Source organism: Eriocheir sinensis, chromosome 25, assembly GCF_024679095.1.
Source record: "Eriocheir sinensis breed Jianghai 21 chromosome 25, ASM2467909v1, whole genome shotgun sequence".
In the NCBI taxonomy this organism is placed as follows: domain Eukaryota; kingdom Metazoa; phylum Arthropoda; class Malacostraca; order Decapoda; family Varunidae; genus Eriocheir; species Eriocheir sinensis.
Genome location: NC_066533.1, coordinates 5,154,330 through 5,175,212, shown reverse-complemented (window position 1 = coordinate 5,175,212; position 20,883 = coordinate 5,154,330). Strand labels below are relative to the sequence as shown.

The 20,883-nt window shown below is 40.5% G+C and overlaps 1 protein-coding gene and 1 long non-coding RNA gene across 6 annotated transcripts in view; both read right to left on the bottom strand.

Moving 5' to 3' along the window:
* LOC127003231 (uncharacterized) overlaps window positions 1-20,883 on the bottom strand; it is a 69,471-nt gene that overhangs the window by 4,882 nt on the left and 43,706 nt on the right. For 2 of the 5 annotated variants that reach the window (XM_050869618.1, XM_050869617.1), the window contains exons 4-7: window positions 18,480-18,651; window positions 11,207-11,403; window positions 5,546-5,694; window positions 4,692-4,931 (exon numbers count right to left, since the gene is read on the bottom strand). In XM_050869618.1, coding sequence (XP_050725575.1) covers window positions 4,692-4,931; window positions 5,546-5,694; window positions 11,207-11,403; window positions 18,480-18,651 — 758 coding nt within the window. The other 3 variants (XM_050869621.1, XM_050869619.1, XM_050869620.1) reach the window with 3 other exon arrangements.
* On the bottom strand, window positions 14,290-18,438 carry LOC127003232 (uncharacterized). The gene is made up of 3 exons (XR_007757020.1): window positions 17,008-18,438; window positions 16,311-16,366; window positions 14,290-15,506 (listed from the first exon to the last, which is right to left on the bottom strand). It is a non-coding gene; the product is annotated as an uncharacterized LOC127003232 (long non-coding RNA).

Here is a 20,883-nt window from a genome sequence, read left to right as displayed (position 1 = left end):
GAAGAGTATGGTAGAGAGATGGACTTCAGACGGAGCTGCAGAGAATGAGAGTAACAGAGATGCAAAGGACAGGAATGGTTGAAGAAGACAGAGACAGCAAAGGGGAGGCAGAGTATGGTAGAGAGATGGACTTCAGACGGAGCTGCAGAGAATGAGAGTAACAGAGATGCAAAGGACAGGAATGGTTGAAGAAGATAGAGACAGGAAGGGAGAGGCAGAGTATGGTAGAAAGATGGACTTCAGACGGCGGTGCAAAGAATGAGAGCAATAGAGGAAAAGCAATGGACAGGAATGATTGGAAACGACTCGAAAATGTTGTCAGTTCGGCGAAAGAAAAAGCTGACGTGCAGGTTGAGGTTTATTATTTCAGAACCTCGCCTATAATTATATCCGCTTGCAAAATGGTGTTGGGGACATTTCTCGCTTGGTCTTAACTTTTGGGTTTTTGGACATAAAAAAAAAGAACGAGATGCATGTCCGCCATCGCGCCACGAATGCTGCTGGGGTCAAATATAATATGGCTGCCACATTACGTCATCACATCACATTATACATGATCATATCACTCATCACCACATTATCTCATCACAACATCATCACATCAAATTATCACATCACACATCATAATATTATCACATCAAACATTATACATTACACATCACATCACATCACGTCAGTCTTTCGCCCTTCCTTTCTTTCCTACTCTCATCCTTTCCCTCCTGCATGCATGTATGTGTGTGGGTGTGGGTGGGTGGGTCTTTCCTCCTTCCCCCCAGACGCAGACAAGACCATCTTTTCCTTCTATCACACTTTTCTCTTACTATGCAATACAGCGCATTAACACTTATATTCCTGCTGCTTCTCGACAATCGTTCTTTACAAATTTAAATACAAACATTGATTCGTCCAAAAAGCATTATATATCCCATGTCGCGGCTTTGTGTGTGTGTGTGTGTGTGTGTGTGTGTGTGTGTGTGTGTGTGTTTACGTGCAGTTTGTTTACCTGCGCGACGGGACAGGTACAATCAAGGTCGTTACGAAGGTGTGCATCAAATTGTGGTGTAGCTATTCTTTCTTTCTTTGCTGTGGATTCTGATAACGATGCAGTATTCTATTCAACGATTTTCTCTGTTTCTTCTTATTCGGTAGCAGGAGCAGTGGTAGCAGTAACGGCAGTAGAAGTAGTAGTAGTAGAAGTATGTAATAGTTTTAACATAACAAGAAACGGTATTGATTTGAAGTGATAATTGTACATCTAAATAATCTCGTAGTAGTAGCAGCAGCAATATTGCACGCTCTTCTCGCCTTTTATTATTCACACACACACACACACACACACACACACACACACACACACACACACACACACACACAAGGCCGCGGCATGGGATATATATAATGCTTTTTTGGACGATTCAGTGTTTATATTTAAATGTATAAAGAACGATTGTCGAGAAGCAGCAGGAATATAAATGTTAATGCGCTGTATTGGATAGCAGGAGAAAAGTGTGGTAGAAGGAAAAGATGGTCTTGTCTGCGTCTGGGGTGAAGGAGGAAAGACCCACCCACCCACACCTACTCGGTCTGCAGTCAATTACAGGCAGGGGAGAGAGAGAGAGAGAGAGAGAGAGTTTTTGTGGTTCTGGTGTTTGTAGTACTGGTCACAGTGACAACGGGTATACAAATGATGATGATGATGATGATGATGCAAGAAACGGAAACGCAAGGAAAGATAAAAAAGAGAATACGAAACTTCACCGGCTTTAAAGACTTGAGACCAACTTTTGATATAGGTATTAAGGAAAGAAGGAAGGAAGGGCGCTAACTCTTGTACATTCATTGAGAGAGAGAGAGAGAGAGAGAGAGAGAGAGAGAGAGAGAGAGAGAGAGAGAGAGAGAGAGAGAGAGAGAGAGAGATTTACATAGAAAATCAGACCACACAGACCCCATGGTCCAGACTAGGTGGTCTGTCCTTAAACCTAAGTGATTCTACATTAATTAGATGGCTCCAAAACGATGCATTTCAACTCTAGTTGATATTAAGTTGAAGGAAGTGACGGTCGAACTTATTTTTGAAGGAGGCAATCGTGTTACACTGGACCACTGACGGTGGGAGCTTATTCCATTCTCGCACTACAACGTTGGTGAAGAAAGATTTGGTGCAGTCTGAATTTACTTGTTTACATTTGAGTTTTACGCCATTGTTCCTCGTACGCAAAGTGTCATCGATCATAAACAATGTTGATCTGTCTACATTCGTGAAACCATTAAGTATTTTAAAACATTCGATCAGTTTTCCTCGGAGGCGACGTTTCTCAAGAGAGAACATGTTAAGGGTGGAAAGCCTTTCTTCGTAAGATTTGTTGCGCAAGGAAGGGATCATTTTTGTTGCCGGACGCTGAACACCTTCAAATTTAGCGATGTCCTTTGCATGGTGGGGAGACCAAAACTGTACCGCATATTCCAAGTGGGGTCTGACTAAACTATTGTAGAGCGGAAGTATTACATCTTTATTCTTGAATAAAAAGTTTCTTTTAATGAAGCCCAACATTCTGTTCGCTTTATTTGCTGCATCGATGCATTGCTGTGAGAATTTAAGGTTTGACGCGATTTTGACCACCAAGTCCTTAACGCACTGAAGACTTTTGAGTTTAACGTCGCGCATTTCGTAATCGAACTTCTTATTCCTTGTTCCAACTTGAAAGACCTGGCACTTGTCTACGTTAAAGGGCATCTCCCATCTATTAGACCAAGCTGAAATTTTGTGCAAATCCTCTTGGAGGCTTTGCCTGTCTTCGTCAGTATGAACCGAGTTACCAATCTTTGTGTCGTCTGCAAATTTACTAATGCAATTATTGAGTCCAACATCCACATCGTTGATGTAAATAATGAAGAGCACTGGGCCAAGAACCGAGCCCTGAGGGACGCTACTAGGGACTGGCGCCCACTCTGAGTTAAATCCGTCAATCACCACTCTTTGTTGTCTGTTGCTCAACCAATTCGCGATCCATTGGTGTACTTGACCGTCAATACCTATTTGCTTTAATTTGTAAAGTAATTTATGATGTGAGACTTTATCAAACGCTTTCTGGAAATCAAGATGGACTACGTCCAGTGATTTGGTTACGTCATAAACCGTGAAGAGGTCGTTATAAAAGGTTAATAGGTTTGATAGGCAGGATCTTTTGTTACGGAAGCCGTGTTGTGAATCCCCAATTAATGAGTGGCTTTCAAGGTAACTCACAATTTTGTCTCTAATTATGCTCTCAAGTAGCTTACCTACAACCGAAGTTAGACTAATGGGCCTGTAATTACCTGGTACTTTCTTGTCTCCTTTCTTAAAAATCGGTGTCACGTTAGCCTTTTTCCAATCCGAAGGGACGATGCCTTGTCGCAAAGACATATTGAATACGGTTGTGAGGGAGGAGACTATTTCGCTCTTTGTTTCTTTGAGCAGAGTAAGATATACTTTGTCAGGTCCAGGACTTTTATTTGTTTTAAGTGATTGGAGGGCTTTCAAGACTTCATCGGTTGTTATTCCAAAGTTAGGCAATGCATGCTCGGGATTTACATTAGTACTGGTGTTGGTGGTAGTGGTGGGAGGACTGTTAGTATTAAACACCTGCCTGCCTAGTGATCTTTCTACTTAATAATAACTACGTCCAACTTTCCATTCCAAGCGTTAACCAGTATTTTCGCTCTTTCATCACTCACTTGAACCCCACATTACTGCAACACTTCACTTCAACTTCATTTCATCTACACCACCTCATCTTTACCCCATACGACTCATGATTTATATTTCACTCGCTAAACAACCTATTTTTTGACATATTTTATCAGCATCAACTTTGTTAATCCTTTTTACCAAACCTGAGCCTCGCCAGGCCACCGCGCAGCCTCCCCCCTTTCTAAGAAGTAAACATTGAAGTGTTCTTATCTTCCCTGTGCTAGAACTCGATACGTCAATTAAAACTTTGCAACCCCACCAACAATACTTTTGAAGGGTCAGAACTGATGCTCTCTCACACTCTCTCTCTCTCTCTCTCTCTCTCTCTCTCTCTGTATATATTCATCTTTATCTACCCTTATATCCCATTTATCTATCTATCTGTATACCTCATCTGTATGTCCATCTTTCTTCTCTTTGCTATTTATTTACTCTTCCTTTTATATTTGTGTCTGTCAATACCTGTCTATCTAATTTTCCATCAGTTGATCTATCAGGCTCATTCTCACTCTTATTCACCTTCTATCTAACTCTTTCATCTGTATTTCTGTCGTTCTATTCCTCTCCATTTAAAGTCATCTATATATTTGTATTTTTCATTACGTAATTATACATTTTTTCATTTATTAATCTATCAGTCGCATTCTCACTCAACCTTATTCACCATCTTCATTTCTCACTTTGATCCTGGATTTTTCCCTTTCCCTTTCTCACCTTTTTTTCTATCTTACCTTGATCCTGGACTTTCACTCTCCCTTTCTCACCTCCCTTACTCACCTTGATCCTGGACTTTCACTCTCCCTTTCTCACCTCCCTTACTCACCTTGATCCTGGACTTTCACTCTCTCTTTCTCACCTCCCTTACTCACCTTGATCCTGGACTTTCACTCTCCCTTTCTCACCTCCCTTACCCACCTTGATCCTGGACTTTCACTCTCCCTTTCTCACCTCCCTTACCCACCTTGATCCTGGACTTCATGTTAAACTCCAGGTAGGCGAAGATGAAGATGAAGCCGGTGAAGAGGTAGATGAACACCCTCTTCAGGCCCTTCTTGGTGGTGGCGATTGTTTGGAAGAGGAAGACGAGGATCACGTGCACGCCGATCACCAGGAAGAGCCAGCCGTGGAGGGAACCCGCGAACAGCGCCATCACCTCGAAGCGCGCCACCAGGAAGGCCGCCCACCACAGGAACCCGAGGACCTGCCGAAGGATATGTGGATGGAGAGGTAAGTGTGTATAGAGTAGTTCCTTTTTGGTGTGTAGTGTGTGTGTGATTTTAAGTTTATCTGTATGCTGTTCAACTTCCTTTTTGGTGTGTAGTCTTTCTATTTCTAAGTTTATCTGTATGCTGTTCAACTTCCTTTTTGGTGTGTCGTCTTTCTATTTCTAAGTTTATCTGTATGCTGTTCAACTTCCTTTTTGGTGTGTCGTCTTTCTATTTCTAAGTTTATCTGTATGCTGTTCAACTTCCGTCTTTGTGTGTAGTCTTTCTGATTTTGAGTTCATCTGTACGCTGTGAGATTGCTGTCCAACTATTCCACTCCCATTCCTCTATTCCCTGTGTCTCCTACCCCCTCTTCCTTTCAAACACTACCACCTTCTCTTTCCTTTACTTACCTTTCTTCTTAACCTAACCTAACCTAACCTAACCATCCTTTCCCTCGCCTTCCATTCCCTTACCTCATCTCTCCCGTTTCACTTCCCTCCCACCTCACCATACCTCTCCTTTCCCTTTCTCTCCCTCCCACTCCCACTCACTTCTCTCCCACGTCCACCACCTCACCTCGCCTTCCTTTTCTCTTCCTCCCTCTCACCTGGACGCAGCACGGGAGTCTGAATCGCTCGTGGTCCTCCAGCTCGCCGTCGAAGATCTGCTGGGTGGTGACGCTCTTCTGGTAGGTGGAGATGACCTTAGACGCCAGGGTGAGCAGGGAGAAGGATACCTGCACAGCCTCCATCGTCTCTGTACAGGTAAGAAGGGAGATGAGGTTAGGAGAGGGAGGGTGTGGGCAGGGGATTAAGGGATATGAGGTACGGGAAGAGATAATTAGGTTAGGTTAGGTAAAAAGGAAGACAGGTAAGTGAAGGAAGAAGGTCAGAAAGACGGGCGAGATGAGGAAGGAAGGTGAGAGAGGGAAGGTGAGGAGGAAACGGGTGGGAAGGAAGGGGAACGTGAGGGAAGGTGAGGAAAGGCAAAGAAAGGTAAGGGAAGGAAAGGGAAGGGAAAGAATGGCGAAGAAGAAATATTAGGGAACGGAAGGAAAAGTGAGGAAGAAAGGTGAAAGAAGGAAAGGGAAGGGAAGGCGGGGAAGAAAAGGGAAGGTGAGGAAGAAAGTGAAGGGAAAGAATGGTGAGGGAGAAGTATTAGGGAACGGAAGGAAAAGTGAGGAAGAAAGGTGAAAGAAGGAAAGGGAAGGGAAGGTAGGGAAGAAAAGGGAAGGTGAGGAAGGAAAGGGAAGGTGAGGGAGAGAAAGGAAAAGTGAGGGAGAAAGGGAATGGGAAGACGGTAAAGTTAGGAAAGATGTTATTAGGCGAGGTTGAGGAAGAAGGTAAGAAAATGAGGGGGACGAAAGAGGGGATGAGGTAAGGAATGGGAAGGTGAGGGAAGGGATGATTAGGACTGAAGGTTAGGTGAGAGGGAAGAAAAGTGAGGGAAGGAGAGGAAAAGGAAGGTGAAGTTAGAAGGAAAGGAAGGTGATAAGATGAGGGAGAGGGAAGGTGAGACAAGATAAAGAAAGGAGGGGGAAGGTGATGGAAGGGATGATTGGGAGTGAAGGGAAGGTGAGAGGGAAGAAAAATGAGGGAGGGAGACGAAAAGGAAGGTGAAGTTAGAAGGAAAGGAAGGTGATAAGATGAGGGAAGGGAGAGAAGAGGAGATAAGATGAGGTAAGGAAAGGGAAGGTGAGGGAAGGGATGATTGGGACTGAAGGTTAGGTGAGAGAGAAGGAAGGTGAGGGAAGGAGAGGAAAAGGAAGGTGATGTTAGAAGAAAAGGAAGGTGAAGTTATTAGGAAAGGGAGGTGAAAAGATGAAGGAGAAGGAAGGTGAGGGAAGAGATGATTAGGACTGAAGGTAAGGTGAGAAGGAAGAAAGGTGAGGGAAGGAGAGGAAAAGGAAGGTGAAGTTAGAAGGAAAGGAAGGTGAAGTTAGAAGGAAAGGGAGGCGAAAAGATGAGGGAGAGGGAAGGTAAGGGAAGAGATGATTAGGATTGAAGGTAAGGTGAGAGGGAAGGAAGGTGAGGGAAGGAGAGGAAAAGGAAGGTAAAGTTAGAAGGAAAGGAAGGTGAAGTTAGAAGGAAAGGAAGGTGAAGTTAGAAGGAAAGGAAGGTGAAGTTAGAAGGAAAGGGAGGCGAAAAGATGAGGGAGAAGGAAGGTGAGGGAAGAGATGATTAGGACTGAAGGTTAGGTGAGAGGGAAGAAAAATGAGGGAGGGAGACGAAAAGGAAGGTGAAGTTAGAAGGAAAGGAAGGTGAAAAGATGAGGGAGAGGGAAGAGGAGACAAGATAAAGTAAAGGTGTTATTTTCACTCTCAAGGTGCCGAGGAAAATGGTCTTGACATAACGATCGATTTATTCCAAGCACAGCAAGAGTTGATGCACACGTGTCATGAGCGAGTGTGAGTGCTTTCAACGCCCGGCTCTTGCTGTCTGAGAACCCTGTAGTTTGGCTCTCATTTTAATATATCACCAGACTTACCTCATGGATTCTTACCGCTATTTTTTTTTTTTTTTTTTTTTTTTTTTTTTTTTTTTTGCTTCAAGGTGTATTTGATAACTTACCTTCGCATTTTTTTTCCCTGTGTTGTGTTCCTCCTCGCGTCTACACGGAGTCATATTACGGTTTTTTTTTTTTTATGTTTGTTTGTTTTATTATTATTATCCTCAAGGCGTATTCGATAGCTCTCCTTCGAATTTCTTTTTTTTTTTTATTTTTTTTTTTTTTTTTTACTGTGTTGTGTTCCTCCTTGCTTCTACACGGAGTCATATTACGTTTTTTTTGTTGTTTGTTTGTTTGTCTTTGTTATTATTATTATCCTCAAGGCGTATTCGATATTTTATTTTTATTTTTTTTATTTTACCGTGTTGTATTCCTCCTTGCGTCTTCACTGAGTCGTATTACGCTTTTTGTTGTTTGTTTGTTTGTTTGTTTTATCATTATTATCCTCAAGGCGTATTCGATAGCTCCCCTTCGATTTTTTTTTTTTTTTTTTTTTTTTTTACTGTGTTGTGTTCCTCCTCGCGTCTTCACTGAGTCGTATTACGCTTTTTTGTTGTTTGTTTGTTTTATTGTTATTATTATCCTCAGGCGTATTCGATTCCTCCCCTTCGAATTTCTTTCTTTCTTTCTTTCTTTCTTTTTTTTTACTGTGTTGTGTTCCTCCTCGCGTCTACACTTGTCATATTCCATTTTCTTTTTCTGGCGTAAACGTAAATCTGAGTCACAGTGTTGTTTATCCATCCATTGCCGTTCTTTATTTCCGCCGCGTCTATCAGTTTATCTATCGATCTGGCCTGACGCCCGTTTCTTGGAACTGTGAGGTTGGTGTTGTCAGGTGTCTCCAACCCTCACATCAGCTATTCCCAAAGGCCGAAAAGGAGATCAGTCGGGTGAGTGTTCTTTTAGGTTCACGATACAGAAGAAGGGTCAAACTACCACCAGGGTCATATAACTACCCTTGGATATGCGCAAAACTCCTACGAAAAACGTGTGAAATATGTGATCTTGGGCACCGATATGTTTAAGAATATGACCATCTCTCACTTTGAGGTAGTGGCCACGGCAGAAGATTGTCCATTAGCTCACACTTCAGCCTTGCATATTCTAGTCCACTTCTTTTCTATCCCCTCTTTCTTCTCTTCCCCCTTTCTTTCAAGCATTCTACCACTCTGTCTTCGCATTTTACTTTGGGTTATTCTTCATTTTCTATTAACTCCTATCCTTACACTCCATCCTTGCATATTCCACTCCCATTCCTCTATTCCCTGTGTCTCCCACCCCCCTCTTGCTTTCCAGCATTCTAGCACTCTGTCTTCGTATTTTACTTTGTGTTATTCTTGATAGTCCATTAGCTCCTATTTTTACATTCCATCCTTGCATATTCCACTCCCATTCCTCTATTCCCTGTGTCTCCTGCCCCTTCTTTCTTTCAAGCATTCTACCACTCTGTCTTCGCATATTACTTTGGGTCATTCTTGATGGTCCATTAGCTCCTATTTTTACATACCACCCTTGCATACTCCACTCTCATTCTTCTGTTCTCGCTTTCTTCTCTCTCTTTCTTCTAAGCATTCTAACACTCTGTCTTCGATTCTTATTTTGGGTCCACCTCTCCCCCTCACAGCGTCAAATATACTCATATATACGTCTTTTGTCATTTCGTTTCTTCCCACAGTATCCTTACATAATCCACTCTCATTCCTCTATCCCCTTTTCCTTTCAAACATTCTACCACTCTGTCTTTGGATCTTACGTTGGGGTCATTCTCTTTCCCTCACAGCGTCAACTTTACTCATATATACGTCTTTTGTCAATTCGTTTCTTCCCACAATATCCTTACATAATCCACTCTCATTCCTCTATCCCCTTTTTCTTTCAAACATTCTACCACTGTCTTCGATTCATATTTTATTTTGGTCTCTCCCTCTCAGCGTCAGTTTTTTTTTATATATATTCTTTTTTTGTCATTTCGCTTCTTCCTACAATATCCTTACACAATCCACTCATTCCTCTATCCCCTTTTCTTTTCAAACATTCTACTACTTTGTCTTCGCATCTTACTTTGGGATCATACTCTTTCCCTCACGCCATTAGCCTCAAGTATACGTCATTTCTCATCGCATTGCTTCCCATTCTCTCTCTCCCTCGCGTCAAGCTCACTAACTTCACCTTACATCACGGCTTTACTCACATTACGCCTCATCCTGCTCCATGTCACCTGCAATATCCCCCTCACGTTCTTACTTCCTCGTCCTGTTTTGCCCTGGATTGCTTTCCTTTACGTATTTCTTTACCTCTTCATTTCCTGTGAGTCAAGTTTGTCAATATTTCCCACCCAGCTCTTGTCACTTCCTTGCCGCCTTTTCGTCTTTCATCTTCCGCCTTTTCTCTTTATATATACTTCGCTTTTATCAGATTTATTGCCTTGCTTAATCCTTTCCCTCTTTTCTTCCTCTTTCCTTCGTTCTCTCTTCATCCAATCTTCGTACTCACTTATCTATCTCCTTTGGTTTCTCATCTTTCCTTCCTTCATCTTTCCTTTAATTTTTCCTTCATGCTTCCTTATCTATCTCCTTTGGTTTCTCATCTTTCCTTCATCCTTCATCTTTCCTTTCATTTTTCCTTCATGCGTCCTTCATTCCTTCGTCCCCCCGTCTTAACTATTTGCACAAGTTTTCCTTCTTCTCTTCCTCATTTCTTCATCCTCTTTTTTCTTTCCTCCATCCCGGCACGTTTTTTTTTTTTTTCTCCATCTCGGCATCATTAAGTAATTTTTCTTCCCTCTTCCTTTCCTCTGCGTGGTTTCCATTTTCATCTCTCCCTTATTCCCTTTATATTTACCTACATCATCGCGGCTCCACACACACACCACATTTTCCTAACCCCCTCCATTTCCAGTCTCCTCTTTTCGTTATTATATCATTTTCAGCCATTCTTCCATTTCTTCTCTTTACCACCATCATATTTCCACTCTACAAACACCTTAAATCCATTCCAGCTGCACTTTTTTTTTTCCTAACCTCCTCCATTTCCAGTCTTCTCTTTTCGTTATTATACCATTTTCAGCCATTTTTCCCTTTCCTCTCATTGCTTCCATCATACTTCCACACTCTACAAACACCTTACATTTACTCCAGCTGCACTTTTTTTTTCCTAACCTGCATTTCCAGTCTTCTCTTTTCGTTATTATACCATTTTCAGCCATTTCTTTTCATTTCCTCTCATTGCTTCCATCATACTTCCACTCTACAATCACCGTACATCCATTCCAGCTGCACTTTTTTTTATTTCCTAACCTCCTCCACTTTCATTCTTCTCTCTTCGTTATCACACCGTTTGTTACCACTTTTCCTTTTCCCCTTCATTATCATCATCTTACTTACCCTCCCACAGCATTCCCTCTCTCTAGAAACACCTTACACCCCTTCCAGCTGCACATTTTTTTTACCTAACCCCCTTCATTTCCATTCTTCTTTCTTGATCATATCGTTTCTTACCACTTTTCCTTTTCCCCTTCATTATCATCATCTTACATACCCTCCCACAGCATTCCCTCACTCTACAAACACCTTTCACTCCTTCCAGCTGCTTAACATTTTTCCTAACCCCCTTCATTTCCATTCTTCTTTCTTGATCATACCGTTTTCCCTTCATTACCATCATCATCCTTACCTCCTCACATCATTCCCTCACACTGGCACCCACGCACCCCCACACACCAGTTCCTCGCACCCCACACACCCTACACACTCTCGCTCACCGATCTTGGAGAAGGGAAGCTCTTGGCGGCGTAGGGCGATCTTGTAAAGGCGGAGGAGAATCTGCGGAGCTGCCTCGGTGAACGCTTCTAGGAATTTCAGGAGGTAGGAACGCGTGGGCCTGTTGAGATGTGCCAGATGCTCCTCGCGCGCCCCCGGGAGGAGTGCCATGACGCTGTGGTAGATCTTTTGCAGGTCTCTGGCGTGTGGAGAGGAGGGAGGGGAAGGGGGTGAGCTGGGTTGTGTTGGTGGGGGTGGATGGGGACGGGGATGAATATGGATGGTTTGGTGGGTTGTAGTGTTGGTATGGGGTCTGGTTGGTGTGCGTGGTTGTGTGGTGTTATGTGGGTGGGTGTGGGGGTCGTTGTGTGGAGTTGTGTGTGTGAGGTGAGTGGAGTTGTGTGTGTGTGTGGGGGGGGGTCGTTGTGTGGAGTTGTGTGTGTGGGGTTGAGTGGAGTTGTGTGTGGGGAGGGGGGGTGAGTGTGTTTGTGTGTGTGTAGCGTTGTGCTGTTTATACTTGTTCGTTTCGTGTTTTGCTTGTGTATGTTTCTGAATTTCATGGCTTAACTTCTTTCATTTTACTTCTTTTTTTGTGTGTGTGTTTGTGTGTGTGTGTGTGTGTGTGTGTGTGTGTGTGTGTGTGTGTGTGTAATTATTCACTTCACATGTCTCTCCCTGTCTTGTTTTGGTCCCTCTTTTCACCCTCTCAGCACCACACACACACACACACACAAAAAAAAAACATAATAACAGTGACGACAACAAAAATAACAACAATAATGATGAAAGGTCACATTATCACCAACTCACTCCACTCAACACTTACCACCACAGTAACACCACCAGCACCACCACCGCCACGCTACATCTCATACACTGCTTCCCGACTTATAATTTGTGCATTGACTTCATTGATTGGCCATAAGAACAATGGCTCCCGGCCACCGCGGAACGTGTAGCAGTAACTCACCGGGATTGACGCTAGCGCTGTTACGAGGCCGGGAGTCGGGAGTCAACACGCAGGCAAAGCTTAGAGTGGCTCGCAGTGCCTAAACAGGGACATCAAGGATACGTAAAGTGGAGGGATTACATGGCGATGGGTGAGGAATTGGAGGATCTGAATGGCTAAATGGAAGAGAATGTAGATGGTTTGAATGGCTTATAATGGAAGAGGAAGTTGGGGAGTTTGAATGCACTGATGGAGGAAGAGGTTGAAGAACTGGATGTACGTACTGTTAGGTAGAAAACTGAATAAGTGAATGTACTTAGATATTTTGAATGGGTTAATGAAAGTTGATTTAGAAGGTTTGAATATCTAAATGGAAGAGTAGGTTAATTAAGAAAGAGATTGCACGATTAGAAGAGGAAGTTGAGGAATTGAATGCACGTATTGATATGTAGAAAAGTGAATAGTTGAAACTACCAATGGAAGAGAAGATGAGGGTTTGAAGAGCTAAATTGAAAAAGAGGTAAAAGGTTTGAATATGTGAATAGAAGAGGAAGTTGAGGAATTGAATGCACGTATTGATATGTAGAAAATTGAATAGTTGAAACTACCAATGGAAGAGAAGATGAGGGTTTGAAGAGCTAAATTGAAGAGGAGGTAAAAGGTTTGAATATGTGAATAGAAGAGGAAGTTGAAGAACTGAAAGCAACGTTGCCAGATTGTCGTACTCAGCCTCTTATATTTACCGACTTCCGACCCCAAATCTGTCTCCTGGTCCCCAATAACAAGATTAATTTATATTCATCGTTAAAATAGTTAATTCCTCATGTTTCTTGGCAATACTTAGGCGTCAGAAACCGGTAGATACTATGCCCTGAGTACGATAATATGGCAACGGCGATTGAAAGTACTGATGGAAAAGGAAGTTGAGGAATCGAACTCGCCAAAGGAAAAGGAAAGTCAGAGGAATACAAGGAGGATCAAGGAAGCGTGCGATGTAAAGGATTTGAATCTTTAACGGAAAAGGGAAAGCCAAGAAAATCAGGGAAGCGTGAACAAAAAGATTTAAATGTCTGAATAATGAAGGAATGATTGTAAGGCGAAGGAACGTGAGATATAGAGGATTTAGGTTAATAGGAGAGGAAAGTGGAAGGATCAGTGAAAAGTGGAGTAGACGGTTTCCATAACTTAATGATAGAAGACAGGCAGAAAAATAGGAGCAGGGAGGTATTGAGGAAATGACTGTACTACTGGAAGAGGAAAGGCAGAAAAATATGATGATCAGAGAAACGTGAAGTAGACGATTTGCACATCTTAATGATAGAAGAAAGGCCGAAAAATAGGAGCAGGGAGGTATAGAGGAAATTATTGTACTTCTGGAAGAGGAAAGGAAGAACAATATGATGATCAGAGAATCGTGAAGGAGAAAGTGATAACCTTAATGCATCAATGGAAAGAAAAAGACAGCAACAGCAATCAAAGGGAAGATATATAGGATCAAATGTACTAATAGAAAAGTGAGAACATTGCTGAACCACCAAAGAAACGGGACAACAGGAAGAAATGTGAATACTTGTAGAAACAGCGAAGGAAAACTCGAGGAAGATTCAAACCGAAGCTGTCCGTAAAGGCATTTTGAAGACTTAAAAGAGAAATGGAAAAAGAAAAAAAATAGATTGAAAGCATGAACTGGAGACTGTCTGAATGGATGATGAAAAAAAAGGACGGGTAAGGAAGACAGTAAAGTGTATGTCTGAGTGAGTCAATTCAGTTATGTATGGTGAAGGGGAAAGATGAAGAGATGGGAGGATGTGGTGTGAAGGGAGTTAGAAAGTGGTTAGGTGTACAATATATTTCGGAAATACGAAGTTATTGTTAAAGAATGATCAAGGAAATGTGAAGTAAAGATGAACTGACCCATTATTGGAAGAAGAAAAGTGAAAGTGAGTGTATTCAGGGATGATGGAGAAATTATACGAGAAAAACAGTGCCTTCAAGGGATATATATTGGAGGAAGTGGAAGGATGACTGATATGTATTGAGAGTAAATGTTTATTTATTTTTATTTTTTACAGCAAAGGAGACAGTGCAAGGGCGTAAAAAAAAAGAAAACAATAATGAAAAAAAAAAAGCCCGCTACTTACTGCTCCTGAATAGAGTAGAGTTGACGAAGAAATGTTGAGGAATAATGAACTGGTGGGATATCATAAAAGTAAATTATCTTGAGGAGAAACAAAAGGGAGTGGGTCCATCTACAAAGATATCTCGGAAACGATGAAAGATCTCAACAATAAATACAAAATGAGATGCTATACTGAACTGTTACATGTAAGTGGAAATGCATGAAAAAAAGTGACTTGATGAAACTTGAAGGAGGGAGAATGTTAAACGAATACATCTCGGAATGGGGGAAGGATCCGAACAATAATTAAACTGAGATAAAGTACTGGGGAATTACATGTAAGCGGAAATGCATGAAAAAAGTATAGTGATGAAACTTAAGGGTCTGTTGAATATATGTCGAACTGGGGGAAGGAAGGAATGGTTAGAGAACGGGAAAACAAAGATATCAGAGAGCACTAGAAAGAGACGTGAGGTGTGCTCGTACCTCACCAAGAATTTATTAGTTTTGTTGTGGTGAATTCTTGAACGTAGCCTTGCCTTAAGTAACAAGCTATACCACTGCTCTCGTTTTTTAATCCAACGAAGAATTCTCCAGCCATGATTCGTATTAGCTAGGAATTCTCAATCTCCTGAACCACTAACGAACTTACAGAAACTTCCTTAAATTATTGCCTGGTGTTTGTTTAGTTTTTTCTCTTTAGTTTACTCTATTTTTTTTTTTTTTTAACTAACGCCAAATCCACAAGCCAAGATTCCTTTATCTGTGTAATTTCTCCTTTTTTTTTTTTTTGTAATTTCTTGGTAATGACTGGCGGATGAACGTTGTCTATTCAGCTTCCATTTTCATACTCATTTCAGATTTATATACTTTTTCGTGACCTTTTAAATTTATCTCCTTGTGATCTTGCAAATGCATCTATTATTTTCGTGATCTCGTAAGTTTATCTACTTGTGACCTTGCAAATGTATCTACTTTTTTCCTGAACTTTGAAATTGATCTCCTTGTGACCTTGTAAATCTATCCACTTTTTCGTGACCTTGTAAATCTAACCACTTTTTTGTGACCTTGTAAATCTATCCACTTTTTTGTGACCTTGTAAATCTATCCACTTTTTTGTGATCTTGTAAATCTATCCACTTTTCGTGACCTTGTAAATCTATCCACTTTTTTGTGATCTTGTTAATCTATCCACTTTTTTGTGATCTTGTAAATCTATCCACTTTTTTGTGACCTTGTAAATCTATCCACTTTTTCGTGACCTTGTAAATTATCCATTTTTTCGTTAATTTGTAAATCTATCCACTTTTTCGTGACCTTGTAAATTATCCACTTTTTCGTTACCTTGTAAATCTATCCACTTTTTCGTTACCTTGTAAATCTATCCACTTTTTCGTGACCTTGTAAATCTATCCACTTTTTCGTTACCATGTAAATCTATCCACTTTTTCGTGACCTTGTAAAGCTATCCACTTTTTCGTGACCTTGTAAATTGCCCACTTTTTCGTGACCTTGTACATCTATCCACTTTTTCGTGACCTTGTAAATCTATCCACTTTTTCGTGACCTTGTAAATTATCCACTTTTTCGTGACCTTGTAAATCTATCCACTTTCGTGACCTTGTAAATCTATCCACTTTTTCGTGACCTTGTAAATTATCCACTTTTTCATAACCTTGAAAATCTATCCACTTTTTCGTGACCTTGTAAATCTATCCACTTTTTTGTGACCTTGTAAATCTATCCACTTTTTCGTTACCTTGTAAATCTATCCACTTTTTCGTGACCTTGTAAATCTATCCACTTTTTCGTGACCTTGTAAATCTATCCACTTTTTCCTGACCTTGTAAACCTATCCACTTTTTCGTGACCTTGTAAATCTATCCACTTTTTCGTGACCTTGTAAATCTATCCACTTTTTCGTGACCTTGTAAATCTATCCACTTTTTCGTGACCTTGTAAATCTATCCACTTTTTGTGACCTTGTAAATCTATCCACTTTTTCGTGACCTTGTCAATGTATCCACTTTTTCGTGACCTTGTAAATCTATCCACTTTTTTGTGACCTTGTAAATCTATCCACTTTTTCGTGACCTTGTAATCTATCCACTTTTTCGTGACCTTGTAAATCTATCCACTTTTTCGTGACCTTGTAAATCTATCCACTTTTTTGTGACCTTGTAAATCTATCCACTTTTTCGTTACCTTGTAAATCTATCCACTTTTTCGTGACCTTGTAAATCTATCCACTTTTTCGTGACCTTGTAAATCTATCCACTTTTTCGTGACCTTGTAAATCTATCCACTTTTTCGTTACCTTGTAAATCTATCTACTTTTTCATGATCTTGTAAATCTATCCACTTTTTCGTGACCTTGTAAATCTATCCACTTTTTCGTGACCTTGTAAATCTATCCACTTTTTCGTGACCTTGTAAATCTATCCACTCTTTCGTGACCTTGTAAATCTATCCACTTTTTGTGACCTTGTAAATCTATCCACATTTTCGTGACCTTGTCAATCTATCCACTTTTTCGTGACCTTGTAAATCTATCCACTTTTTCGTGACCTTGTAAATCTATCCACTTTTTGTGACCTTGTAAATCTATCCACTTTTTCGTGACCTTGTCAATCTATCCACTTTTTCGTGACCTTGTAAATCTATCCACTTTTTCGTGACCTTGTAAATCTATCCACTTTTTCGTGACCTTGTAAATCTATCCACTTTTTTATGACCTTGTAAATCTATCCACTTTTTCGTGACCTTGTAAATTTATCTACTCGTGACCTTGTAAATGTACCTCCTTTTTTCCTGACCTTTATTATTTTCAACTCTTTTGTCCTCAACCTCTAAATTTCAGGTAATTAATTTTTGAATCTTGTAAATTCAAATAACTTTTCTTCCTGAACCTTGTAAATTCAAAGTAGGCCACTGATTTACTGAACCTTGTCAAATTATTTTCTTGGTTACTTGAACCTTTTTTTTTTATTTCTAATCGAACCATGATTTTTTTTCCAGTTTTTACTCGAACCTTGTACATTTAAACATTCTTGCACGAACATTGTCAATTTATTATCTTTTATTCAAACCTTGTAACTGTAAGATTTTTTTTTAACTGAATCTTTGTCAAAATTTAGTCTTTTTCATCTGTTACACGATCGCTGTATTTTTTAAAGTTATTCTTCCGATTAGTAAATCATGCATGGCTGGCCAGGGCTGCTGCGTACACAATCATATTTCCAACACACGTCAAAGGAAGCCACGTAATATCACCGCCAAAAGAAAGCCTGTTTGGCAGCAGCTTCATCACTCATCTGATCACTTATTCTCTGTGAGGGGAGCGAGAGCCAGTGATTACCTCCAGGTAGACGAGAAGGTTGAAATTTAGCCACATGAACGTTGCCCAGTCCCCCGTATTACATTATAGAGTTTTCTTGAGGGATTTATTCACCTTTATACAACGGTGTACAACAAAGGAAGGACTGAGAAAGGTGATACAGAGGAACACTCACTTACAGCGTGCCAATAAATTCCTCGCTACATATCGAGATGTATGAGCATTGATATTTCTTCTCGCGAGTGACATACGTGCGCCCAGTACATTCAATAACAAGAATGCATGGAGGAAGGTGAAACAAAAACAAAGTATTGCCCAGCAGCACACCCAGAATTTTCCTTGACTTGCTTTTCGGCTCATCTATACAGTGAGGTGTCCATTTGGCCTCTCGCTCTATTTTCTTTGCAGGAGCAGCGCATAGCTGGCTTTTTTTCCCCTTCCTTTATTGTAAAAAAAAGAAAAAAAATAGGTGAGACATACGTATTCTCACTTAAAAACCGTCTATAAGAGAAGATTAGAAGAGCGCAAGTGGAGACAAAACACTCCCTTGATATATACTGCAAGAACCCAGGAGGACGGCTTTGGAGCACACCGGGAACCGTATGGGCAGCCTTGCCAAATTATCGTACTCATCGCATTGCATTTTCGTAGTGTCTGACCGATAACTATGGCAAAATAAAAACATCGATAAGTAACAGTTTTAACCTTAACTTTATTTTTCTATCGTTATTTGTGAATGTACGAGTGTCTGAGGCTTAAAAATGATAAATACAATGCGGTGAGTACGATAATCTGGCAACGCTGCGTATGTGCTCTACATTCACACAGCAACGAAACATCCTTACGTGAGAGTTGCAGGATCACACTCACCGGACAGCCGGCCACAAGGGAAGGAGAGGGAAGCTGAAGAACCAGAGGAAGGCCTTGCTGCACGCCAGGAACCCCGTGTTGTTGCTGAGTATGTCCGTGAGGGCGAACATCACGAACAGGAAGCCAGGGGTGAAGACCAGAGCGAGGTTGATGAACGCAAAGGTGGTGTCGCCTGTAACGCCGCCACAGGGAGACGGTGAAAGGGAGAAAGGAGGGCAAGGCTGAGCGGCACACAGGAAGACAGTGAATAGGAGCGGAGTTGGAAAATAGAGGAAAGGCTGTGAATAGAAGCTGAGAGGAGAAAAGAGGAAGAATCATGTTGGCTCTAATAAGTGATATGAATACGATTTGGAAGACTGGAAAAATTATTTACAAAGAAAAATAGTGATGAAAATAAACACGAAAATAAAATGGAACAAAGGAAGTAAACAGCAGAAACTATATTTGTTGGTTCTGCTAGCAACTAAGAATGAAGTGAGATTACGTCAAGTCAATTACTGGATACAATGGTACCAAAAAAGTTGTGGACATGACACCCAACCACACACAAACATATCGTTATAAAAATAAAGTAAAACGGAGACTTATTGAGACGAAGAAAAAATAGAAAACTAGATTACCGTAAAGGCTGTTCAGAATGAAAAGAGTTTAGGAATGCAAGACACAGTTACAAGAACAACACGCGACGCTATGAAAGTGAAATAAAAAGGAACCCGATGATGAAACGAAAGGAAAAATGGAAAATAGGAGATTACGTCTAGTTAATGGAAGTAGGCTACACACTGAAAGAAAAATTAAAAAGTACAAAACACATAGACTACTAAGACATCCAAAAGAACATTATAATAGTAAAGTAAAGCGGAATCAGCTGTTGAAACAAATAGAAAAAAAAAAGAGATTACGTCAGGTTAAAGGCTAAACACGCACAAAAAAAATGGTATAAAAAGAAAGTCAAATGGAGATTGGTGTTGAAACGTAAAAGGAAAAAAAATGTAGGAAAGAGTTTTGAAATATCAGTGAGTGAAAAAAAAAATGTGTGATGGAGGACACGGAGAGCAAAATTTATATACTTACAAGAGATTAAATGTGATTAGAACGGAGTTAAGCGCTTCAGGGCCTGTGTGTGTGTGTGTGTGTGTGTGTGTGTGTGTGTGTGTGTGTGTGTGTTTTGTTGTTGTTGTCGTCTCGTTACATAAAGTGTGTGTGTGTGTGTGTGTGTGTGTGTGTGTGTGTGTGTTGCTAGGGGCCGTTGCGTAATTATATCGGCACAATAGCGTTACCTGCGAATAATATTTCACCTGGAGACAATACCTGTTCGGAGGACCCAAATTGGCTTGGCTATTGTGCACTCCGTTCGACATCAATAAGGAGGAACATTTAATGACGCTTCTCTCCTCTTGCTTTCCTCTCCTCTTCTCTTCTTTCTACTCTTCTCTCGTTTTTGTCCTGTTCTACACATTTTTCTTTGCCGTTTTTCTTCTTCCCTCTTTCTCTCAACTCTTAGTCCTTTCTTTTCTCTTTTCGTTTCTTCTTTTCTTTTATCTCCTCTTTTTTAATCTTTTTATTCTTTTTATTCTTTTCTCCTCCTTTTGCCTTCTCTCTACTCTCAATTCGTGTTTCTTCTTTTTTTCCTTTTTTTCTATCTGTTATCTTTTCTTTTCCTCTTGCCTTATTTCCTTGTATCTATTTTCTTTTGTATTTTATTTCCTACTTTCATCTCTTATTTTTATTTTATTTTATTCTCTTTTCATCTCTCTCTCTCTCTCTCGTTTATCTTAATCCATAATCCTGCTCAACCCTTGTACTCGGAAAACACAATATTATACAGCATAGAAAAGGCTTATATGTCCCAGGAGCGTACTTTAGATTTAATAAGCGAAAAATACGAACTGTCATTTATATATTCTACGGCTTTAGTTTTTCGTTTCATCCCGTTGTTCTTTATATTATTCATCGTAGATTAAAAAAAAATAATACTCATGTTTGTATAATGTTTCCTTTGCGTTTTGGAGTCTAATTTGTTTGCTCTTTCACATAAGTATCAATCGAAGTTATTTTCTGGGCTATTGCGATGCGTCAGGAACCTTGTCAATTATATATACCAGAAGCAATTATTTTTAGCTGCTTATTCTTTTCCTGTACACAGAGAACACTACTCCACAATGGCGCTTTCAGTAATTCCCTCGCTAACCTCTAAGTATGGGTTTAACTGCCGCATCGCCCGAGCAAACATTTTAATCGACTTTCGCTTTTCTAAACACACTCTTAATGGCCGTAGCCTTGCCTTGACCTCCAGCCGTCGGTCCAGATAATGGTGCATGATTTATACCTCTTAACTTTCCCTTTTTATACTTACGACTCCTTCTCAGATCCCCTCAATATCAATAACATTTCTTCCTCACAT